General features: G+C 53.0%; 6 protein-coding genes across 7 annotated transcripts; 1 reads left to right on the top strand and 5 right to left on the bottom strand.

The window, feature by feature from the left end:
• Nucleotides 1–346: 346 nt before the first annotated feature.
• On the top strand, nt 347–1,632 carry LOC112895548. The gene has a single exon (XM_025963513.1). It carries the CDS (start codon nt 427–429, stop codon nt 1,300–1,302), a length of 876 nt encoding a protein of 291 aa, XP_025819298.1. The 5' UTR covers nt 347–426; the 3' UTR covers nt 1,303–1,632.
• A 528-nt stretch (nt 1,633–2,160) lies between these two features.
• On the bottom strand, nt 2,161–3,880 carry LOC112894137 (probable esterase PIR7A). The gene is made up of 4 exons (XM_025961754.1): nt 3,389–3,880; nt 3,150–3,278; nt 2,734–2,748; nt 2,161–2,648 (listed from the first exon to the last, which is right to left on the bottom strand). Exons 1-4 carry the CDS (start codon nt 3,767–3,769, stop codon nt 2,361–2,363), a joined length of 813 nt encoding a protein of 270 aa, XP_025817539.1. The 5' UTR covers nt 3,770–3,880; the 3' UTR covers nt 2,161–2,360.
• Nucleotides 3,881–4,038: 158 nt separating this feature from the next.
• LOC112894138 (probable esterase PIR7A) lies at nt 4,039–5,381 on the bottom strand. The gene is made up of 3 exons (XM_025961755.1): nt 4,820–5,381; nt 4,557–4,700; nt 4,039–4,461 (listed from the first exon to the last, which is right to left on the bottom strand). The coding sequence occupies exons 1-3, from the start codon at nt 5,204–5,206 to the stop codon at nt 4,171–4,173; spliced, it is 822 nt and encodes a 273-aa protein (XP_025817540.1). The 5' UTR covers nt 5,207–5,381; the 3' UTR covers nt 4,039–4,170.
• A 2,436-nt stretch (nt 5,382–7,817) lies between these two features.
• Nucleotides 7,818–9,294, bottom strand: LOC112895120 (probable esterase PIR7A). The gene is made up of 3 exons (XM_025963000.1): nt 8,738–9,294; nt 8,479–8,616; nt 7,818–8,372 (listed from the first exon to the last, which is right to left on the bottom strand). Exons 1-3 carry the CDS (start codon nt 9,137–9,139, stop codon nt 8,073–8,075), a joined length of 840 nt encoding a protein of 279 aa, XP_025818785.1. The 5' UTR covers nt 9,140–9,294; the 3' UTR covers nt 7,818–8,072.
• A 10,649-nt stretch (nt 9,295–19,943) lies between these two features.
• Nucleotides 19,944–21,728, bottom strand: LOC112894446 (esterase PIR7B-like). Of its 2 annotated transcripts, none has more exons than XM_025962167.1 (4): nt 21,591–21,728; nt 20,643–21,391; nt 20,384–20,527; nt 19,944–20,297 (listed from the first exon to the last, which is right to left on the bottom strand). In XM_025962167.1, exons 2-4 carry the CDS (start codon nt 21,162–21,164, stop codon nt 20,010–20,012), a joined length of 954 nt encoding a protein of 317 aa, XP_025817952.1. In that variant the 5' UTR covers nt 21,165–21,391; nt 21,591–21,728; the 3' UTR covers nt 19,944–20,009. The 2 variants fall into 2 exon arrangements, with proteins under 2 accessions (XP_025817952.1, XP_025817953.1); XM_025962168.1 differs by having other exon boundaries at nt 20,643–21,175.
• On the bottom strand, nt 21,475–23,177 carry LOC112894447 (probable esterase PIR7A). Its single transcript, XM_025962169.1, has 3 exons — nt 22,672–23,177; nt 22,285–22,422; nt 21,475–22,032 (listed from the first exon to the last, which is right to left on the bottom strand). The coding sequence occupies exons 1-3, from the start codon at nt 23,038–23,040 to the stop codon at nt 21,745–21,747; spliced, it is 795 nt and encodes a 264-aa protein (XP_025817954.1). The 5' UTR covers nt 23,041–23,177; the 3' UTR covers nt 21,475–21,744.
• Nucleotides 23,178–23,214: the final 37 nt, after the last annotated feature.

Below are 23,214 nucleotides of genomic sequence, written 5' to 3'. Positions count from 1 at the left end.
CAGTAGCTATAATTTCTAGCTTCGTCCCATGGGACGAGGCCATACTTTCAGGAGCTTCACTTATCTTATCATCCCGTCGTTTAGGGACCGTCGTGATCGCCGGTCTCACCAATCACCATCGGCCTTTTAGGCCTGTGCAAAGCAAGTTTGCGCAATTTGATCATTATAACTGTGCTGATCATAACCGGCCCAAGTTACTAAAAACAATGGGGCCCGCGGACAGATGGGGCGCGATTTTTTTTAAAAGGAATAGAGCGCGAGCTTATTCCGATTCCGACGCCTATTGTCGATGAACTCGGTAGTTGTGTTTCTGCAACCGGACATTCGGAATTTCATATCTGTCTGGGATGGCGGTGGAAGCCGTCTCGAAGACGGAGTCCGAACGCCGCGGCGAGCAAGATATATATATTTGGCGCGCCGGCAGTAATGCAACTCAAGCAACTCGCATTGCTAGCTAGCTATTCGATCGGGCGCACGTCGTCGCTGCCACCGGCCGGCGTCGATCGATCAGCAATGGAGTCACGGGGGAAGAGCGGATCGCCCCTCATCAGGCGCCGAGTCGAGGCCACCACCAGGTGCCTCGGCTCGCCCCCGCAGAACAAGGGGAGAGGCGGCGGCGGCGGCGGCGAGCCCGAGTTCTCGGTGCAGCTGAGATGCATCGTGACCAAGTACATCAGGGCCGGGCGCGGGCGTGGGCAGCGGCGTGTGCGCGACTACCGCGGGGGCGGCGCCGAGGCGAGCTTCGTGACCACGTGCCCCGAGGACGTCCCGGACGACGAGGACGGCGTCCGCGGCGTGATGCGGCGGCTGCTGAGGGCGATCCGGCCGCTGCGGGACCTCGACCTCACCGACGACGAGTGGGAGGCAATCCTGCCCGAGGACGTCGTGCCGAAGCTCGCCGACCTGGCGCGGGGCCGCGGCGACGGCGGCCTCGTCGTGCATCTGGCGGTGGACCGGCACGTCAGGTACAGCGCGCCCAGGGTGCTTATGACGGGGTGCAAGGAGGCGGCGGAGGGGAAGGACGGCGGGTGCAGCATCTGCTTCGAGGCGTTGCGGGAGGCGGTGGCGGGCAAGGGCGTCCCCGTGGAGCTGCCGGGCTGCGCGCACGTCTTCCACCGGCGATGCATCTCCAAGTGGTTCGTGGAGAAGCCGACGTGCCCGTTGTGCCGGGGGAACGTGACGAAGCATCTGGACCCGGAGCTGCGGAAGCATCTCGCCGAGTTCGACGGTGATGATCCAGACCCACCCACTGTGCTGGATGACTCACCAGGAAACATCGTTGCGGCACCACCAGGCATGTGATCTGTGAACACTCCTCAGACCTACATGCCGCCGTCAATCGGGGATTATCCTGGGGTGGACGGTATCCCATCACCGACCACCCCAGGCGGCGACTTGTCTTTTTCGTAACTCCCTCCGCAGATCGAATCGGGCCCTGAAATTTTGCACGTCGATGCGGAGTTCCGCCACCATTCCCCATGATTTTTCTGCGGATTTTTTTATGGACCGTCGCACTGGCAAAATGAGGATCATCATGCTTTACGAGGGGTGGGCGAGATTTATCTTTTTGTTTCTCCCTCTACGGATCACGTGGCAGGCTGAAAATTCGCACGATGCTTCTACGATCAGATCTCCGTCTCCATGATTTTTTGAGAGATTTTTTCGAGCCGTCAAACATGGATCTGTTTGTGGTGGTCGCCATTTGGTTCACCAACACCAAGCCGGCCCTGTCCTCTGTTTCAAGCTGCGGCATGTACGAGCGTTTCTAGCAATTGCATTTTCCAGCTAGTACAAGTTCGTATGATTTTGCTTTTCAAAAAGAAAAGTTCGTATGATTTTCCAAATTGATAAATAAGGTTTGATAAATAAGGTTCGTATCAAGTACTCCCTTCATTTTTATTTACATGCGCAGTAGGTCTGCTCTAAGTCAAACTTAACTAACTATGATCGAGTCTATAGAAAAATATAGCAATAATAATACTACCCAACGTATGCACTGTCAAAATATATTTCATAGTGGGTTCAATGAAACAAATTTGAAATTGAAAATGTTATTATTTTTCTCTATAAATTTGATTAAAGTTGATTAAATTTATCTTAAGACAAACCTAATACGATATATAAATAAAAACAGAGGGAGTAGGTGCAGTTTCATTTTGACAACTATGAGAAATGTTCTAGTTAGAATCATGTCTAAAGTTTCCTTCTGCAACAAATGTCTGGACATTCTAAATCTTTCTTCATGATGCAGATGCAAACTCCTCGTGGCATTTTTTTTTTCTGGACAATGATTCCGACATTCATACTTGAACAAACATTCTGCAGAGTAATTCAGGTTTAAAAGGAAAGATACATGCTTCTCAACTGTACTTGTCAGCTACCTCCATGAGTGGTTCCGAGAGCTCCCTTGGCTTCGACAGCATCGGCATGTGATCAGCTCCCTGCAACCCTCTCACCTCCGTGCCGGGGTTCCACGACGCCATCCGCCGCTGAAACTCCGCCGACCACGACGCGTCCTCCTCGGCGACGACGCACACACGCCTCGCCGCGCCGTACCGCTCCGCCGTCAGCACGGCCCCGTCCATCATCGTCGCGTCGTTCCGGAACCGCCGTGACGGCCTCAACGCCGCCATCGCCAGGGTCAGATCCTGCACCGCGCCATCATTCAGAGGAAGCAGAACGGTGGTGACTAGACAGACCATCTCCAGGGATGCGTCATGTCGAGCTGGGTACCTCAGGGGAACTGAGCTGAGGCTATCTCCAACCGTCGTCCTCTATATCGTTCTCTATATTCGTCATTTACAAACTTCTCTACAACATTCTCTCCTCTATATCTCATTTCTCTACAACAACGTTCTTTAAATCTCGTTCTCTATACATTAAACCCTATATTAGAAACGTATTTAGTTTCAAATTTTTGTACGTATGTATTTATCATACCTCAAATGCTATGGACATATTTTATTTTTATTTAATCCAGTATTTAAAACGTAAATAAAAAATAGAGAAGAGGAGAGAGAATCTCTATGTATAGAGAAAATCTGTAGCGTTCTCTATTTTAGAGTACCATTTAGAAAACGCTGCTGGAACATATAGAGAACGGAATCTTTTCTGTATACAGGGTAGAGAACGGTTCAGAGACGGGAGACAGACTGATACATTCTCTGCTCCAGGAACCGTGGCCCGAGCCGAAGGGTCTCCACGGGATGCTCGGGATCGCCGCTCGTTTCGATTTTGCAGTCCATGTAGAAATCTGCTGGCCGCTGTTCATGCAAAACCTGGAGAGTCCAGGCAATCATGGTTAGAGCGAAATCTGCGTCGGTCTTCTTGTCCCTTTCTCTACGAATTGAAACAACGCTCGGCCTTGGATAAATTTCCATTTTGTTACCTGTTGGAAGACGAGGTTCATGGGCTTCCCGGCGGCGGGCATGGCGGCCGAGACGAAGACCGCGACGGAGACTCTGTCAGGGTACCTCTCCATGGCCAGCGCGAGGCACTGCCCGCCGAAGCTGTGGCCGACGAGGACCGCCTTCTCCTCGGGCGGCAGCGCGGCCACGGCGTCCAGGAGCGGCTGGCTGTACTCCTCGAAGGACGGCACCTCCTCGGCGCGCCCGGGTCTGGCGCCGCACGCGGCCATGTCCAGCGCCGTGACGCGGTGGCCCGCGGACGACAGGGCGGTGGCCACCTTGTACCAGCACCACGCGCCGTGGAAGGCGCCGTGCACCAGAACGAAGTGGTGGTGCTGACGCTGCTTCCTGCCGGTCTCCATGATCTCTGCGGTTAGAGGGATCAGGGCGGCTTCCGCGCAAGAACACTTTTCTTTATTTTGATAAGGCTCGCAAGAACACTTCGATCGGAGGAAGAAGACTAGAAGAGGGGGAGATATGGTGAGAATTCTTTATCTTCCACTCAAAAAAGTTATTTATTTATTTTTCTTTTCTTCGAGTGCTTAGTGACGAATATTGACTGGCTAATAGGCAGCTGATTCCTGACTTGTCCTGTTGTGAGTCGTTGGATGTAGCATCAATGTCTCAATGATTGAACATCCCCGGTTCGCGAGGCTAAGCTAGCCAGTTTTTTTTTTAAAATAACATCTCTCTTTCTCTCTCAGCTCTCATTCCTTTCAAGATTCATAAAAATTAATCTCACAAGAGTTGCTCTTCCTCCCGGTCAACTGTACTTTTCCGCTACTTCCATGATGACTTGGGCGAGCTCCGCTGGCTTCGAGAACATGGGCATGTGATCAACTCCACCGATGGCCCTCACCTCCACGCCGGGGCCGCACGAGGCCGCCACTCGCCGCTGCTCCTCCGCAGGCCACGTCTTGTCTTCCTCGGCGACGACGAACACTCGGGTCACCGCGCCGTACCTGCCCTCCGTCAGAACCTTCTCCCCGGTCATGGCCTCGTCCCTGAGGAACATCTGCGCCGGCCTAGCCAGCATCCTGGCAAGTGTCAGATCCTGCATTGCAATGCATTGCCACAGCAACCCTCAGCACCTGTCCTCCATGGTTAACTTCACAGTTGCTAAGCAATCAGGAGGAGTGACTGTGTTACCTCTGGAGGGCTGAGCTGATACATCCTCTGTGACATCCACTCTGGGCCTACCAGGAATGTTTCCGCTGGATCCTCCGAGCCTGTCTCCACGATTCCAAATGTGCAGTCCAGGAAGGAATGCGGCGCTGAATCTCCTTGGAGATGCTAATGTTCGTGGAACATCGAAGAAGAAAGTGCTCAAGATAAGAATCGATTGCTTTTTTTCCCCTTTTGAGATCCTTGATACTTGTTGTAAACATCACGATACAGAAATCAATCTGAACCTGTTCCAGGATCGCTGACATGGGCCGGCCGGCGACTGGCATGGGCGCGGAGACGAAGATGGCGACGGCGACCTTCTCCGGGTGGGCTTCCATGGCGAGCGCGAGGTTGTGCCCGCCGAAGCTGTGCCCGACGAGGACGACCTTCTCCCCCGGCGGCGCGGAGGCCACGGCACGGAGCAGCGGCCGTGAGTACTCCTCGAACGAGCGCACCTCCTCGGCGCGCACGGCGCTGGCGCCGCACCCGGGCAGGTCGAGCGCGGTGACGCCGTGGCCGGCGGATTCCAGGACGGTGGCCACCTTGTACCAGCACCACGCGCCGTGGCAGAGCCCGTGCACGAGCACGAAGTGGTGCCGCAGCTTCTTGCCGTTGCCGTTGTTCTCCATCATCGCCTATGGACATGCATTGGCGTCTTGCAGTTGGTTAGATCGGTAGTGCTATAAGCACTCCTTTAAGGCGACAGTGTTGAGTTGCACTTTCCTCCTCCAACCGTCGTTCTCTATATCTTTCTTTATATCCGTCATTTACAGACTTTTCTACAAGATTCTCTCCTCTATATCTCATTTCTCTCCAACAACGTTCTCTAAATCTCGTTCTCTATACATTAAACCCTATATTAGAAACGTATTTTGTTCCAAATTTTTGTACGTACGTATTTATCATACCTCAAATGCTATGGACATATTTTATTTTTATTTAATCCAGTGTTTAAAACGTAAAGAAAAAATAGAGAAGAGGAGAGAGAATCTCTATATATAGAGGAAACATGTAGCGTTCTCTATTTTAGAGGACCATTTAGAGAACGCTGCTGGAGCATATACAGAACAGAATCTTCTCTATATATAGGGTAGATAACGGTTTAGTGGAGACAGCCTTAGGCTATCTCCACCGGCATTCGACAAAAGCGCCTGTTCCCTATTTTGGAGGACACTGTAGCACCCGGTAGTGCTCTAGCGCTAACCGCTATCCCGTGCGGTAAAATGGAGCACGACCTCTCCGTCTCGCACAGAGGAAGCGTCCTCCATCCCGGTCGCCCACGCCCGCATCTTCACCAGCTTCTGCGCGGGCGCGGGAAGGGCGACGTGCGGAGGGCGGAGGGCGCGGGCGGGGCGGAGGGCGGCGGGGTGCGGGGCGGAGGGGCGCGGGAGCAGGGGCGAAGGGGCGGAGGGCGGCGGGCGCGGGCGGGGCGCGGGGCGGAGGGCGGGGCGGCGGGCGGAGGGCGGCGGGCGCGGGCGGGGCGCGGGGCGAAGGGCGGCGGGCGCGGGCGGGGCGCGGGGCGGAGGCCGGCGTGGCGGAGGGCGGCGGCGCGGGCGGGGCGCGGGGCGGAGGGCGGCGGGGCGGAGGGCGGCAGGCGCGGGCGGGGCGCGGGGCGGAGGGCGGCGGCGCGGGCGGGGCGCGGGAGGAGGGGCGGAGGGCGGCGGCGCGGGCGGGGCGCGGGAGGAGGGGCGGCGGGGCGGAGGGCGGCGGGCGCGGGCGGGGCGCGGGGCGGAGGGCGGCTGGGCGGAGGGCGGCGGCGCGGGCGGGGCGCGGGAGGAGGGGCAGCGGGCGGCGGCCGCGGAGGGCGGCGGGCGCGGGCGGGGCGCGGGAGGAGGGGCGGCGGGGCGTAGGGCGGCGGGCGCGGAGGGCGGCGGGCGCGGGCGGGGCGCGGGGCGGAGGGCGGCGGCGCGGGAGGAGGGGCGCGGGAGGAGGGGCGGCTGGTGAAAGGGCAGTTGGAAGAAATATAGAAAATTGAGATTGTGGGGTATAGAAGATGGAAGTAGAGAATATTGTTGGAGTTAAATTTGGTATAGAGAATGAAGTTGATATGGAGGATGGATATAGAGGATAGGATTTGGAGGATATCGCTGGAGATAGCCTAGATCTGAGTTTGAGCTTGTCAGAAAATTTCCAGAGTAACCTGTCCATTAGTGTTTCTGGTACAGCGATGTCTGAAGGTTCTGCAAGCAAGCAGTTAGAGAATCTATTCTTACAAAATTCATGATCTAACCATATCCAGGCTTCCTGCCACCATTTGTCCGAAGAACAATTTAGCAATAATCAAATCAGGGGTGCTTGTGCTTCTCAACTTTACCTTTTGGCTATCTCAATGATCTAAAGGGCAATTAGTGATGATTCGGAGGGCAAATAACTTTATGACTAAGCATAGAAGGGAAACTTTTCTGTTTCTAAACTACAGCTAGCAAATTGTAGTAACCTATCGACTTTCTCAATGTTTTGCATGTTTTTTTAGATAATGGAAAAGATTATATGGCTTCACCCTTCTCATTGAGGGGAATCAGACCAACATTATTACACGCAATAGCAACCATACCATCTTCTCACAAAACGTTTAAAGTATGTGCCACAGAGGGCAAAATGAGATGGGTAGTCAATTGTCCATCTATCTGTCCGAAGAGGTTTGAATATCACTTAGATAAGAAAACTCCAATATTCGGGTGTTTTGTCGAACACCGAATACGAATACAAATAAATACATTAGATCCGGATATGAGACTACGGTATCCATCGGATAAAAATATCTGTCGGTAATAGTCAGATAATTAGATTGTATTAATAGAGTTGTATAGATGTAGCATGGAGGGCCGAATTGATTTAGATCAGAAAAGTTTTAGAACCAAAATGATGAGTAATATAGAGATTCTTATATTTTTCTAAAATATTTATAAGTTTGAATTTTAAACTAATTAAAAATTACTTTATCTAAAAATGTCTAATAAATTCAAGTAAACCTACAAACTGTAAAATTAAATTCTAACATCATTATTATTAAAATATAGAGTAAAAACTTGAGTAACTTGTCCTAAGTTAAACTTGTCTAAATTTTATTAAGTTTATAGAAAAAGTACCAAATCTACAACATCAAACTAGTTTCATCAAATCCAATATGAATTATATATTGGTATTGTATTTATTTGGTATTACGGAAATTAATACATTTTTCTATAAATTTTGTTAGAGTTAGACATTTTGACTTAGGATAAAACTAAAGTGATCATAATCTAAAATAAAAGGGAGTATTCGTGTTAAAAAATTAACCTTTCTATCTGCCAACATGATACAAAACATACTGTAGCACGGTCCAAACAACAATCCGGAGCAATACCGGGTCCGTGGAGCCTTGAGGCCTTGATAATCTAATGTTATTTCACGACGTGGATATAACTTTCTCTGACAACTTTTGTGCAGAACATTCCAGCATTCATACTAGAACACCCATAGGCCATAAGGCCATAATTTTTGCTGATGGGTGTACAATCAGGTATGTGCTTCTCGGTAGTACCTGTCAGCTATCTCCAGTAGCAGTTCTGAGAGCTCCCTTGGCTTTGACAACATCAGCATGTGATCAGCTTCCTGCAACCCCCTCACCTCCGCGCCGGGGTTCCACGACGCCATCCGCCGCTGGAAGTCAGCCGACCACGACGCGTCGTCCTCGGCAACGACGCACACCCGCCTCACAGCGCCGTACCCCTGCGCCGTCAGGACGCTCCCCTTCAGCACCGCGTCGTCTACGAACCACTGTGATGGCCTCACCATCGCCATTGCCAAAGTCAAATCCTGCATCGCACCGTCGTCAGAGGAAACGGGAAGGAGTGGAGAGACTAGACCACATGTCACTTGTCAGGGATACGCATTTCAGGAACCAGTGACCATTGTCACCTACCTCAGGAGGGCTGAGCTGATACAATCTCTTGGCTAAGTACTCTGGCCCTAGCAGAAGTGTCTCCACCGGATACTGAGGATCGCTGCTGGCGCCGTATGTGCAATCCATGTAGAAATCTGGCCCCGTTTCTTGCGAAAACTAGCATATATATTTGCAATAATCACTGTCTTTTTTTTTTGAAGGAGTCGCAATAATCACTGTCAATGGCGATATTGAGCTTTTTCGTAAATACAGTACCATGGAGCTCGCGGAAGCGTACCTCTTCTAGGACGAAGGTCATGGGCTTCCCAACGGCGGGCATGGCGGCCGAGGCGAAGACCGCGACGGCGACCCTGTCCGGGTACCTCTCCATGGCCAGCGCGAGGCTCTGCCCGCCGAAGCTGTGGCCGACGAGGACCGCTTGCTCCCCCGGCGGCAGCGCGGCCACCGTGTCCAGCAGCGGCCGGCTGTACTCCTCGAAGGACGCCACCTCCTCGGCGCGGTCGGCGCGGGCGCCGCACGCGGCCATGTCCAGCGCCGTGACGCGGTGGCCGGCCGAGGACAGGAGCGTGGCCACCCGGTACCAGCACCAGGCGCCGTGGCAGACGCCGTGCACCAGCACGAAGTGGTGCTGATGCCGCCTCTTGCCGATCCCCTCCTCCATCCCTGAACTCATGGACATTGGACGAGCAAGTCAACGCAAGCTTTGGCAAGAAGAACACCAAGAGGAGCTGGGGCGGCGTCCTGTCCTTTCCTTACAGGAATCTCCTCTGTTTTTGTTTGGCGCTGCCTAAATCTATCGCAATTCATTTAACAATCTGCATGATGATCAAGTCTGCACAATCGTTTTATCAAAAAAAAAAGATCTGCATAATCGTCCTGTCTATTCCTCATGCCGATTCCAACGGGTAGTTTTTATTTTGTTGCTTCTGAAAGTACTACATTATTTTTATTATTTTTTCGTTGTGTCATGGAATGTGACAGGTCTAGAGATCCGGGTACCAGCGGACTCACTTCTCGTTGACCGGCCCGAGGCCATGTTTAGAATAAGCTCCCGTCTGCATGAGGCGACAACTTGATCTGGGCTGCCTCGGCCCACAACTCCAACTGACAGCACGGTCGAGATGACCAAGGCTCGTGTCCCCGACTGTACGAACGATCGGAGGCCGGGTCCGTACCAAGGCTCCGACCGAGGACTTCGACTGGGCTCCGCCTTGCACGTGCCCACCTCCCCGACCGGCAGGTTGGTCGAGAGGCCAGGCCTGGCGTACCAGCGGGCCTCAGGAGTAGGTGCGGAGGATAAGAATGAGCTTTAGGGTCAACTTGTCGTACACGGCCAACCACTCTCTCCATGGGGTCACTGTCCCTCTACTATGGCAGCAAGCCGCCACTATTCTACATTCCCGTCCTCGCGAAGGAACAGGATGCAACGTCATCATAACACGGCGGACATGCCTCCATCACGATGGAGTTACAAGGCGGGGCACCAGGGATGGGGCATGACTGCCGTGCCGTACCTATCGGCACGGGCTCGCTACGACGCACAGGGACGAGACGGGACAACCACTCCACGACGCAAGATTTGGACGGTGGATGACGGAGGACTCTGACTGACAGAGTTGGCGGACCCAACTGACAGAGTTGACGACCCCGACCGACGGTGGCTAAGAACTCTTTCTCCACCCACCTTTTTCTACCCGTAGTTCCCCTATAAAAGCTGACCCCCCTTGGGCTATAAAAAGAAGGGTCAGCCGCCTAGGCAAAGGACATCTTCAACTAGCAGACAACACACCACATCTCCCATTCGAAAGCTTATAACTCCCCAACTCTTACAAGCACCTGGGCTCAAGCAATACATCCAACTGATCCTGACTGGACATAGGGCATGATTACCTGAACCAATATAAAGTTTGAGTCATTGCGTGTTATGCCACATCCGATCACGACGCGTGATACACGCTTCAAGCAGGTTTAGCTGCCGGCCAATTCCGGAACCGACAGTTTTGGCGCGTTCATGGGGAAGGCATCGTGCGTCCACCGTCCCGGCGATCGGATGGCCTCCATCTCCGGCACCTCCGGCCTTGTGAGTCTGGGCGATACGATCTGCTTTGGCTCGTTGGAGTTTCCCATGGCCCCACGCGCTGGGCTGTGAGCACCTCCCGTTTTCGCACCCTTCCAGGCCTTCCGCTTCGGAAGCCTAGACTTCGTTGCCGATCATCTCGGCACGCTTCGCCTCCACGAGGAGCCCACTCCACTGACATCGCACGAGGGAGACACTCTCTCGAACAGGCCGCTGGCCGACCTCGATATTGAGGCACTGGTGCAGCGCATCGAGCTTATGCTCGGTGCCAACCCCTTAGCGAGTGACGTGGACCTAGTCCTATTCTCGTTGCACAACTTTTTCCATCAGCTCACCGGGGGGGACCCCACTGTTCCCACCGCGCTCACTGACCGGCCAGTTCCCGTTCGGCCTCACGAACGCTGCAAGTGAATATGCTAGGGAGCTCCCAAGAGCCATGCCGCTACCCTCGCTCGCGACCAAGTTCATGGGCATGACGGGATATGGTCCTGTCTCGTTCCATGATCTCCTCGATAACGATGACCTCCTTAGTGAGGGTTCCAGTTTTGGGGATGTGTCGTCCCTCGGCTGTCCCGCGCTACGGGAATGCGACATGGCGGATGTTCACGTGCGGTAGCCGGTCCCGATGGAAACCGAGGACATGCACACCCCGCTAGACCTGCGCACGCAGGCCTTGGCTAACGCCCAAGCGCAAGGCGAGGACCTACGCCAGCGTCGGCAGCACCAGCCGCCGCCCGCATTGGCGCACCCCCGACGTAACTCCGAGCCGAATGCTCGTAATGTTGCGGACGCCACACGACTGCGTGCCCATCAAGTCCAGCAGGCCATCATCCCGGACGCCAATGGCCCATCGCAGTTTGCGCGGGCCGGGCAGAACATCACCGCCGCAGTGATGCTCCTGCGCAACCTGCCCGAGCCTACAGACCCTCAGCAGCAGGAGTTCCACCGCGACATCCAGACATTTGTGGAGCGCGCCGCCGTACAACAGGAGGAAAGCTCCGCGTCACGCCACCGTCACGCGGCCTCCTACCCAGTCGAAGGAGCAGGCTCGCAACAGCCAAACTCCTTAATCCACCAACGGCAAGGGCTTCCACCCTAGGCAGGTCGCGACGCCGCGGCTACACCGCGCCTTGACCCATTGCCCACCGTGCAGCGCCCCCTGGTGCGTGGTCGGCTCGGGTCCAGCTACGATGCACGCAACATCATCCACTCGTGGCAACTTCCGCCGCGGCAGCGATGTTGACCGAGCCGCCGCGGACGCGGCTGAGGCCCACCAGGCTGAGGGGGAGCACGAGGAGGCGCCCCCAAGGCGTGTCGGCCGACCGTGCGATCGCGACGGCGACCGAAGCCCCAATCCAGATGGCCCAAGCCCACGGGCCTTCGGATGCCACATTTAGAAAGCGCCATTTCTACCGCGCTTCTGAAAGTGCATTTGCCCCCTAAGTGGGTTTTGGTGTTGATGACATACAAAGTTAAGGAGCTAATGAGTTTATCGAGTTATGGATAGGTTCAAATTCAATAAAATGAAAAAAGCAAGAAAAGATGTCAAATTTATTTAAAGAACGGTGTTGGGCTTAAAAAAGATCTTTTAATATTTTCTATTTTAAATTTGAGTATAGAAACACCGTACTATTAAGAGAGATGCAAACGGATAACATGAAGGTGTCAAAATGCTTATTTGAGATGCTAACCATCAAAGAGAGACATAGAATCACACACTTGTACACTTAGTTTTCTAACTGTTTCAGTATGTGTCGGAAGTTCCGACAAGGGATCAGAAGTTACGACACCTATTGGAAGTTCCCAGTAACTTCCGACAAGGGGTTCTCAGCCAACTGATTTTAGCTGGGTCGAAAGTCCGGACAATCACATATTCTGTACACTAAAGGCTAGTTTTTGGGGCTCGGGTATTTATACCCCTCAGCCCCTTCTTCATTTGCTGCTGAGCTAACCCGAGACAAACATCTCTAAGATTATTTACTACTCCTTTCCCAATCCTTTTAAGAGCTAATCCTTTAGTTGATTTGACCTAGGATTTGAGTGAGAGCAAGATTAAGGTGTGTGACTTAACCATTTGAGTGTGAGGGCAGCCAAATTCATCTCAAGAGCACTTGAAACATACTCATCCATCGATTCGCATTTGTTACTCTTGAAGCTTGCTTCTAGACGGTTTGGTATCGCCCGGTTGAGCGTCCTCTCATGTGTGTGCGCTCCGGGAAGTTTGTATTACCTATCTTTTGTAGATTTCATAGTAAGTAACTCAATCCTCCTTTATGGTTGATTGAGTGAGGTAAAGGGTTAGTGGAAGACCCGGCTCTTTGTGAGCTCCTCAATGAAGACGTAGCTTCCTTAGTGGGAGTGAACTTTAGGAACAAATCTTTTGTGTCTTGCGCTTATTGCATTTATTTAGTTCTTGTTGATCTAGAGTTTGTTTTGTGCCGATCGACGTACTCGAGTTGTTGTGCTTGCAAAGATCACCTGCAGAAGTTTCCTAGTATCAGTGCGCATCTTTTGATTCAGCCAGGTTCTGTAGTTTTAAGTTTGATTTTAAATTTCGTATAGAACTTTCTTTTTGTCGAAAGTTTCGGTTCAGTGTCGGAAGTTCCGGTTCAGTTGCTACGAAGAATTTTTCAGGCTTTTCAGATATGCCTATTCACAACCCATTTAGGCATCATTAAGATCCTTTCAACTTCCAGTCGGCCACCAATATCACCTAGTACACCGGGGAGACGAACCCCGCTGTATGGCTGGAAGATTTCCAGCTCGCCTGTCGAGCCGGAGGGGTGGATGATGACTATTTCATCATCCAGTAATCTCCCCATCTATGTCGGGGAGCACGTTCGAGCATGGCTCAAATTCCTGCCGCCCAACAGCATTCGTAGTTGGGCAGAGCTCAAGCAGATCTTCCTTGGGAACTTCCAGGGGATGTACGTGTGCCTTAGAAACTCCTAAGACCTCAAGAGCTGCAAGTAGGAGCCTGGTGAGTCCCTGCAGGATTACATCCATAGCTTCTCCAAGCAGTGCAATTCTCTTCCTGACGTCGTCAACACGTTCCTCACTGGAACCACCTGCAAGTCCCTCGTTCACGAGCTCGGTTGTCGAAAGCCGCGCACCATCCGCGAGCTTCTGGACATTGCCACAAGCCACGCCTCCGGCAAGGAGGCGGTCGGGGCGGTCTTCACTGATGGCCAGACCATGGGAAAGACCAAGCGGGTGGAGCGGGATGAGGGCCCCTCCTCAAGGCAGGAGAAGAAGAAGAAGAAGATGAGGGATCGACATCGTCCCAACCCCAACACGGTCGCAGCGACCAACCGAGCGGGCAAACGACAAGGCTACAATGACCATTTCGAGCAGCTCCTGGAGAAGCCATGCGCCAACCACGGCTACCCCGTCAAGCACAAGTTCAAGGATTGCGAGCTCCTCAAGCGGATGCTAGGTCAGCCCAGCAAGTGCAAGAGCGGGGACCGCCACAAGGAGGCGCCCAAGGAGCAGGGAGCGCCGGCCAAGTACGGAACACCTTCCCCAACCCGGACGGCTGCCTCATGATCTTTGGAGGTCCTGAGGACGACTGCACCAAGCATCAACACAAGGTCTGCATTCGGGAGGTATGCGCCGCCAACTTAGGGTTCTGCATTTTGTCAATTTGGTCCTCGTGTGCCGAATTCCTCTGGGTCCGTCGGGTCGTCTCGTACTGGTCGTTTACCCAAGTTGCCTTTCCCCAAATTCGACGGAGAAAACCCTAAGTTGTGGCAGTCCCGTTGCGAGAGCTATTTCACCATGTATGAGGTCGAGAAATCAGCGTGGGTTTCAATTTCTGCCATGTATTTTGATGGCCCTGCTGCGCGATGGTTCCAAACCATAGAGCGCACTGCTTCTACCATGGATTGGGATGCTTTCTGTAAAATGATTCATGATCGTTTTGGTCGCGATCAGCATGAGCTGCTTATACGTCAGTTGTTCCACATCCGTCAGACTGGAACGGTAGCTGATTACGTTGAGCGTTTTGCTGAATTGGTCGATCAGCTCTCTGCCAATACTACCTGCACAGATCCCCTTTACTATAACCTGCGTTTTATTGATGGCCTTCGTGAGGATATTAAGTCTATTGTTCTTGTACAACGACCGCAAGACTTGGATACTGCTTGTGTGCTGGCTGCTTTGCAGGAAGAAGTGGGCGATTATTCCTCTCGCCGCCGGGAATTCTTCCGGCCCGATCCTCCGACTCCGCCGAAGCCGGCGTCCAGGGGTCCTCTTCCTCTGCCAGCACCTCCGCCCGTTGGTCCTGCTGCTCCAGTGCAAGCAGTGGACCGTCGCGGCGTCGACGCATCGCGGGCGAGCTCCTCTCTTGAAGCCAGGGCCGCCGCACTCCAAGCTTACCATCGTGCTATGGGTCTCCGCTACAAGTGCGGTGAGAAGTGGCGAGGCGACCACACTTGTGCGCCAACGGTCATGGTTCAGGAGTTGTGGGAGCTGTTCCAGTTGGAAGATGAATTGTCTGAGCTTCGTTCTGAACCTGCTGGTTCTTCTGACCAGTTACTCTTGGCTATTTCGAAGGCTGCAGTGAATGGTGTTGAGGCTCCTCGGACAGTCAAGTTTCTGGGTTCTATACAGCAGATTCCAGTCACACTCTTGGTGGATTCAGGCAGTTCTACTTCCTTTGTCAGTTGTCAACTGGCTGCTAAGCTGTCTGGTGTGTTGCCCCTGAGCCAACCTGTGTCAGTCAAGGTCGCTGGTGGTGGCACGCTGTCTTGTACTTCTGTGATTCCCCAAGCTCATTGGTTCATTGGTGAGATCCCCTTCCACTCAGATCTTAAGGTGCTTCCATTGACTGCTTATGATATAATTATTGGCATGGATTGGTTAGAGGATTTTAGTCCCATGACTGTACATTGGCAACAAAAATGGATGCAAATTCCGTATCAGGGCCAGTCGATGCTGCTTCAGGGTGTTCTGCCAGACCGTCCTGAGGAACTATTGGTGCAGGTGTGTCTATTAACAGATTCTGGTGTTCAGCAGACTGAGATCTCGTTGTTGCCAGCTGAAGTGCGGCATCTTGTGGACCAGTTCGCTGTGTTGTTGGAAGAACCAACCACACTTCCTCCAACTCGAGCCTGCGACCACGAAATACCATTGATTCCAGGTGCCAGACCAGTTAATATTCGCCCTTATCGTTACCCACCAGCTCTGCGAGATGAAATCGAGAAACAGGTCGCTGAAATATTGGAAAAAGGCCTGATCCAGCCCAGTGCTAGTTTGTTTTAGTCTCCGGTGCTATTAGTCAAGAAAAAGGATGGTTCGTACCGTTTTTGTGTAGATTTTAGACACCTGAATGCATTGACATTGAAGTCCAAGTTTCCTGTGCCGGTTTTCGATCACCTCATGGATGAGTTGTCCTCTGCTTCGTGGTTCTCTAACTTTGACTTGCTAGCAGGGTTCTACCAGATATTGCTCAAGCCCGGAGAGGAGTTCAAAACGGCGTTCCAGACTCACTTTGGTCAGTTCGAATTTCGTGTCATGGCTTTCGGACTGACAGGAGCCCCGGGGTCGTTTCAGGGCGCTATGAATGCCACGTTAGCTCCTGGACTGCGCAAGTTCGTGGTTGTTTTCTTTGACGATATCTTGGTCTATAGTCGTACATATGAGGAACATTTGGATCATGTTCGTCAAGTATTTGAATGGCTGGCTCGTGATCAGTGGAGGTTGAAGCTATCTAAACTCAAGTTTCCGCAGCGCTCTATTGCATACTTGGGTCACATAATTAGTGAGCACGGCATCGCTACCGACCCAGCTAAGGTTGAGGCAGTGGTCAGTTGGCCTGTTCCATCGACAGTCAAGGAGTTGCCAGCTTTCTCGGCCTAGCCGGCTACTATCGGAAGTTCGTGAGGCACTTCAGCATTATCTCCCGGCCACTTACAAACTTGCTGAAGAAGAACACCATGTTCATTTGGACTTCCGAGCATGATGCTGCATTCTCTGCACTCAAACCAGCTCTGTCTACAGCTCAGGTGCTCGCCCTGCCGGATTTCTCTGTTCCATTTGCCATCGAGACGGATGCGAGCGCCAATGGTGTGGGAGCGGTTTCGACACAGCGTGGCCATCCACTGGCTTTCATCAGTAAGGCTCTAGGCCCGCGAACGATGGGGTTGTCTACGTACGAGAAGGAGTACCTCGCAATTCTGGTCGCCGTAGAGCAGTGGCGTCACTATCTCCAGTATGGTGAGTTCTTGATTCGCACGGACCAGAAGAGTCTCATTCATCTACACGGGCAGCGCCTCCATACCCCTTGGCAGCAGAAAGTCTTCACCAAACTCTTGGGGCTGCAGTATAAGATCGTGTACAAGCAGGACTCGGAGAATCGTGTGGCCGATTGCATTGTCTCGCAGGTCATCTCCTATGGAAGTCCTGGCAATATCTTCCTGTACACTGCAGTGGTTGGAAGCTGTGGTCGCGTCTTATGTGGATGATCCAGTTGCAGTTGATCTGATCTCCAAGTTATCCTTGAAACCTGATGCTGTTGCCTACTATACATTGTCAGCTGGTGTTCTTCGTTACAAGAACAGAATTAGGCTCGGGAATAATACAAAGTTACATGAGCAAGTCATATCTGCTATGCACAATTCGGCTGTGGGAGGTCACTCCGGTATTCCAGTAACTTACAGTCGCCTCAAGCAATATTTCTATTGGCTGGGTATGAAGAAGGCTGGGTTTGTCAGCAGGCTAAACCCGATCGGTCCAGATACCCCGGTCTTTTGCAACCTCTGCCAGTACCATCTTCGGCTTGGGACATGGTCTCTCTGGATTTCGTCGAGGGGTTACCCCGGTCAGGGCACGCCGACAACATTTTGGTGGTAGTGGACAAGTATTCTAAATTCGCCCATTTCATTCCCTTGCGCCACCCGTGGCTAAAGCCTTTATGGAGCATGTCTACAAACTTCACGGGATGCCGTCTTCTATTATCTCTGACCGTGACCGTGTGTTCACAAGCAACCTATGGAGAGAGCTGTTCGGCCTGGCAGGTGTGCAGTTACGCATGAGCTCGGCGTATCACCCCAGACGGACGGCCAAACTGAGCGAGTCAATCAGTGCATGGAGACATTCCTGCGCTGTTTCCTTCATGCCTGCCCTCTTAAGTGGTCTTCCTGGCTGTCACTCGCGGAGTTCTGGTATAACACGGGCACGCATTCTGCTCTGGGCCGTTCTCCGTTCGAGGTCCTCTACGGCTATGCCCCACGCCACTTCGGTATTGATCCTGCTTCTGCTGTTCTGGTCCTGATCTATCAGCTTGGCTCAGGGAGCGTGAGGTCATGCAGAATCTTGTGCGCCAACATCTCCTGCGTGCTCAGGACAGAATGAAGTGGCAGGCCGACAAAGGGCGATCCGAGCGTGTCTTTCAAGTGGGGGATCGAGTGTTTCTGAAGCTGCAGCCGTACGTCCAGTCGTCGTTGGCTCCTCGCGCCAACCAGAAGCTCGCCTTCAAATGCTTCGTTGGCGACATGGGAGAACTTGGAAGCTCTTCGTCAGAGGTTTCCGCTGGCTGCGACTTGGGGACAAGTCGGCTCTCAAGAGCAGGGGAGTGCTAGCAGCACAGGAGCAGCCCCGCTTCCCGTCATCTCTGGCCCAAGGCCCAAACGACAAGTGAAGCCCAGTACCCGTGTGAGCGGCCCAGAGTGGGTGAAGTAGATGTGTATAAGGAGAGAGATGCGAGAGGATAGAACTCACTGATGTATCAAGAAAAAAAATTCATCTCGTTAATCTGTCCTCCTCCCGATCCAATTGCTTGCTATCCTATCCCCAATTCCCTTCTTCCTCTCGATTCGCCGCTATCCCTTGCTCGTCCCTAACACAGCGTGGCCACCTTGTACCAGCACCACGCGCCGTGGCAGAGGCCGTGCACCAGGACGAAGTGGTGGCGGTGGCGGCGCTGCTGCGCCTTGCCGCTCTCCATCTCCCCCGGCGGCGGCTCGGTGCAGTCGAAGGGCCGGCGTTGCCACTGGGCAGAGGTCACATATATGCACAGAGGCCCGTGTGGCACCTGTTCGTGGCAGAGGCCGGTTCGATGCATCTGCCAGGTCACATTGTCAGGTTGCTTTGATCAGTGGCAACAACGAGATTTTCGATCTCTATTCCCATTGGCCGGGAAATGTCGCCTGAACGGGACAGCGGCGCGGCGGTCGGAGGTTGTCGGAATCTCCATGCACACTCGTGTCTGAGATTCGCCGAGCAGCTGCTGTGCTGCTGTTGCACAGGTAGCCCTCTGGCAGTTTGTGTTGGAATATTTGGGCCCAAAGGTCCACCATGTAAATTTAAATAATTCTAATAAAATTTTAAAGGTCTATTAGTGCAAATGCATGGTAATAAGTTAGTCCCACCTTACTAGTGGAGGTGGAGGAAATCCAACTTAAATAGTTGATGCTCTCCGTACTTTTGTAAGTGTGGGTGAGAGGAAGAAGAAAATCCAACTTAAATAGTTGGATGCTCGCCTTGCCGGGCTTCGAGCGAAGGGCGCGCGATGTGCGCGTGAATGGTCCGCCAAAATCCGGTCCAATCCTTACGGAAACGTGACTTCCTTTTGCAGATTTATTTTGCCACTTCGAATATGTTACGGATCTCACGCGCGGACACCGACTTGGTTTTGGGATGCCAAATTTGCCACTTCAAATCTGTTACGGATCTCACGCGCGGACACCGACTGGTTTTGGGACGCCAAAAGTCCTAGCGGTTCCTTCCTATAAATACGCACAGGTGCTGACTAGAAAAAGAACACAACAGAAGACGCACAACACCCCTCGGCCTGCTTGTTGTGCCGCCGCGTATGCTACTTCATCCTGTTCGTTGGCGTGCACTGGTGATCGGGAGAGCAGGTTTCCGGAACCTCGTCCTCAGCGATCCTGCACCGAGAGAGGGCGAATAAGGTTTTTGGAAGCGCGCGACTGCTCGAACGCTTCCACATCGCCGTCCTCTATATCCTCGTCGCCACGGCTCGTCTTCCTCCTCGTCAATGGGGCGCGACTCGGCGTCGTCAAGCGCGCGGAGGTGCTGCTCGTCGTCGTCGTCTTCTTTACCCAGTTATTCCGATCAGCCTAGAGACGTATGGTTTTCTATCCCTAACTATGTCTTTCATACCTAGTATGATCTGGTTAGGGTTGATCTTGCTGCTAAAATATTTTATCTTAAATCACTTAATCAGCATATTTACATATGTTCATTTTCTGTATACAATTTTCGTCATGGTCATAATTTATCTTCGGATTAATTTTTCCATCAGTTTGCCGCTCCAGCCGGCCGGGATGAGGACGACGAACGCCGGCCGGCGAACTTTCAAACCGTCGGCACCGGAGCTGATCCCGACCTCCAGCTTCTGTGGAGTCACGAAACTGAGATCAACTAAGCAAGAAATGCTATGAAATTCGGAGGAAACGCAAGCATCTTATTCCATAACGACAGTGCTCAGCATCTAAGCTGGCTTATAGTTCTAGTCGTATTTGTTGGCTATCCTGAGCAGGACGTCGCAAAGTTCCCTGGGCCTGGAGCTCATGACGGCGTGGTCGGCGCCGGCGATCTCCTCCACCTCCGTGCCGGGGCTCATGGCCACCATCCAGCGCTGCATCTCCTCGGTGCTGGAGCCGTCGGCCTTGGCCACCACGTACACCTTCCTCACCGACCCGTAGTTGCCGGCCGTGAGCAGTTCCTCGTCCTTCATCACCGGGTCCTCCAGGAACTGGTTGCCAGGCCTCACCAGCAGCTTCGCCAGGGTCAGGTCCTGCAACCATTTGTGTTGCGCAAAGCACAGGTGTTGATCATGTCAGAAAGCACAGATGTATGAACGATCAAGAGGACGTCGTGTACCTCGGCTGGGCTCTCCTGGTAATACTTTTCTTCCATGAATCTTGGACCCATCACGATTGCTACTCCATTGTTGCTGTTTCTGCTGTTGATGGCCACCGTTTGGCAGTCCATGAGCAGGCCTTTAGAAGCAGTTCTTCTCATGAACTGCCAAAAAAAAAACCTTAGTAAATTAAATATGAGTTGATGCTGCCATAACGACTAGTCTATGACGTGTCAGTTGGAACGGTGAGGTGAGTGTGCCAGTGGCGTCAGTTCGTACCTCCTCGGTGGTGACGCCCATGTGCTTGCCGACGCAGGGCATCGCCGCGGCCGCGAACACGGCGGCGGCGACCTTGCGCGGGAACCTCTCCATGGCGAGCGCGAGGCTGAGGCCGCCGTGGCTGTGGCCCACGAGGATGAGCCGCTCGCCGCCCGGCGCCGCGGCGGCGACCGCGTCCAGCAGCGGGCGCGAGTAGTCCTCGAAGGAGCGCACCTCGTCGAGGCGCGCCGGGTGGGCGCCCGACGCGGCGAGGTCGAGCGCCGTGACGCGGTGCCCCGCGGCCCGGAGCGCGGTGGCCACCTTGTACCAGCACCACGCGCCGTGGCAGAGCCCGTGCACCAGGACGAAATGCTTCTTGCCGCCGCCGCCGCCGTCCATTGCTGATTTGCTGTACGTGCTGGTGTGGGGTTTGCGATCGATGGACTGCCTTGCAAGGGTTTGATGTTTATATAGAGGTGATGATGGTGTGCGGGCCAAGAGATTAATCGTCTGAGTGTGTTTCTTCTCCTTCAAGTTGATCATCTCATCTTCTGCTGCAAGAAGGAGAAGCGAGCGTGGACTGTGGAATCAACTCATAGCAGCTGGCTTCTGTTGACTGAATAATGGGCAGTTCTATATTGAGTCGGCGATGCGCGAGTTTAATTAATTGAGGATCAGGATTCGCTGATCCATCCAATTGATTCCAAACACCAATTGAGGTGCTGCTGGTGCTGGCTGCTATCCATTTCGGAGAAGGCAAATGATGTTTCCTGCCGTATTCAAGATGATAGTAATGTTTTTTTAAAAAAAAAGTGGATTTATTTTTCAAAGGAGTGCACGAACTTATGGAGCAAGAAGGAACGAACAGTCAAACATGACAAAGATAAAAACATGCGTTTGTTTGGAGCTTTGGGCCCGGCTTACATAAAAGATACATCATATCAGTGAAAAATTGTCGAACCTCAATACCTGATCAACTCCAGTCTCGATCTGTGTGGCGTGTGACCATCATCTTCGTCCGGGACTCCACCATTTCTCAGGTACAAATTTTGCTTCACCCACACCTCGACGCCAGCTGCAAATAGAAATAGCTGCCTGAAACGTTCATATATTGATCTCCTGCTCAGTCGTACTTGTTGGCAATCTTGACCAGAACATCACAGAGCTCCTTCGGTTTGGAGATCATGGCCATATGATCGGCTCCGGCGATCTCCTCGACTTCCGCGCCAGGGCTTAAGTCCACCATCCGGCGCTGCATGTCCTCGGTCATGCTACTATCAGCTTTGGCGATCACAAACACCCTCTTCACCGATCCGTAGTTGCCATCCGTGAGCAGCGTCTCGTCCTTCATCACTGGGTCGTCCATGAACTGGCTGCCGGGTCTTAACAACAGCTTCGCTAGCTCAAGATCCTGCCCGGATCAATTGACATCACTCTATCACTCTCAGTAGTATGCATGATGCATGTCTGTCAGTTTTTAGGACTCTATTCACTTCAGCACATACAGAAATTTCTTTTGTTTTTCAAGGGGAAAGGAAATGATTGTGTTCGTTTTATGGTTCTCTCTTTTATTAACATATATATCATTAAGGAAACGATGCTTCTTCCTTTTAGTTATAATGACGTGTGTGCACCGTAATTTGTGACAAAGTAGTTTTGTTACCTCCGCTGGGCTTTGATCATACAATCTGGACGCCAAAAGGTTGGGGCCAAGTAGAAGTGCAGCTCGAGGTCCTTGCTCTGTATTTAGAAGCATCGTTTCGCTGTCCATGAAAAAACCTGGTTCGATCGTCTCCATGAACTAGCACAAAGAAAAGGGATTTAGCACTGCTTCCATTGTTACAGGTGATGCATAATAATCTATCAAGCAGAATCAAAACAGACGAAAATATCAGTTGTACGAATTAGTTGTATGTGAAGCATAAAGCATTTCCCCAAAATCGTATGACCTGTTCTTTCTTCTCTTAGTATAATAATGAAATCAATTGCCCACTCATGGCAGCGGTGATGTTAGCATAGCACTGAGTGACCAAGAAAGACTTTAGCTAACCTCTTCAATGGAGATGCCCATGTGGCTGCCGACGCGCGGCATGGACGCGGCCAGGAACACGGCGGCGGCGACCTTGCTTGGGAACCTCGCCATGGCGAGGGCGACGTTGAGCCCGCCGAGGCTGTGGCCAACGAGGACCAGCCTCTCGCCGTCGGGCGCCGCGGCCACCGCGTCCAGCAGCGGGCGCGAGTACTCCTCAAACGAGGCCACCTCGTCGAGGCGCGCGGGGTGCACCCCGGACGCGGCCATGTCGAGCGCGGTCGCCCGGTGCCCCGCGGCGCGCAGCCTCGCCACCACCTTGTACCAGCACCACGCGCCGTGCGACAGGCCGTGCACGACGATGAAGTGCTTGTCGCTGCTGCTCTCCATGGCTGCCGGAGCTTCAGCAGGCGCCTCGACTGCCGCCTGGTCCTCGCCAACACGGCAACGCCCTCAGCCCGGCCGTGTGCCTGTGAGCCGGTCGGTGACGCCACTCAAGGAGGCGCTGCTGCAGTTTCCTTGTGACCTGACCGGCCCTGTATTACCAATCAGGGAATGGGAGTG

Source organism: Panicum hallii, chromosome 5 (assembly GCF_002211085.1).
Source record: "Panicum hallii strain FIL2 chromosome 5, PHallii_v3.1, whole genome shotgun sequence".
NCBI lineage: Eukaryota > Viridiplantae > Streptophyta > Magnoliopsida > Poales > Poaceae > Panicum > Panicum hallii.
The sequence above is the reverse complement of the archived record's forward strand: the minus strand, read 5'-3'. Positions and strand labels throughout refer to the sequence as shown.

Bases quoted from the DNA above. Each gene is read 5' to 3' on its own strand.
- LOC112895548 (XM_025963513.1), top strand. From the start codon at position 427: ATGCAACTCAAGCAACTCGCATTGCTAGCTAGCTATTCGATCGGGCGC.
- LOC112894137 (XM_025961754.1), bottom strand. From the start codon at position 3,769: ATGGAGACCGGCAGGAAGCAGCGTCAGCACCACCACTTCGTTCTGGTG. The intron at 3,279-3,388 runs GTAACAAAATGG...TGGACTCTCCAG, and splicing joins TGAACCTCGTCTTCCAACAG to GTTTTGCATGAACAGCGGCC.
- LOC112894447 (XM_025962169.1), bottom strand. From the start codon at position 23,040: ATGGAGAGCAGCAGCGACAAGCACTTCATCGTCGTGCACGGCCTGTCG. The intron at 22,423-22,671 runs GTTAGCTAAAGT...TCTTTGTGCTAG, and splicing joins TGGGCATCTCCATTGAAGAG to TTCATGGAGACGATCGAACC. The intron at 22,033-22,284 runs GTAACAAAACTA...TGATCCGGGCAG, and splicing joins ATGATCAAAGCCCAGCGGAG to GATCTTGAGCTAGCGAAGCT.
- LOC112894446 (XM_025962167.1), bottom strand. From the start codon at position 21,164: ATGATCAACTTGAAGGAGAAGAAACACACTCAGACGATTAATCTCTTG. The intron at 20,528-20,642 runs GTACGAACTGAC...TTTTTTTGGCAG, and splicing joins TGGGCGTCACCACCGAGGAG to TTCATGAGAAGAACTGCTTC. The intron at 20,298-20,383 runs GTACACGACGTC...AAATGGTTGCAG, and splicing joins ACCAGGAGAGCCCAGCCGAG to GACCTGACCCTGGCGAAGCT.
- LOC112894138 (XM_025961755.1), bottom strand. From the start codon at position 5,206: ATGATGGAGAACAACGGCAACGGCAAGAAGCTGCGGCACCACTTCGTG. The intron at 4,701-4,819 runs GTTCAGATTGAT...CACGAACATTAG, and splicing joins TGTCAGCGATCCTGGAACAG to CATCTCCAAGGAGATTCAGC. The intron at 4,462-4,556 runs GTAACACAGTCA...ATTGCAATGCAG, and splicing joins ATCAGCTCAGCCCTCCAGAG to GATCTGACACTTGCCAGGAT.
- LOC112895120 (XM_025963000.1), bottom strand. From the start codon at position 9,139: ATGTCCATGAGTTCAGGGATGGAGGAGGGGATCGGCAAGAGGCGGCAT. The intron at 8,617-8,737 runs GTACGCTTCCGC...TATATATGCTAG, and splicing joins TGACCTTCGTCCTAGAAGAG to TTTTCGCAAGAAACGGGGCC. The intron at 8,373-8,478 runs GTAGGTGACAAT...GGTGCGATGCAG, and splicing joins ATCAGCTCAGCCCTCCTGAG to GATTTGACTTTGGCAATGGC.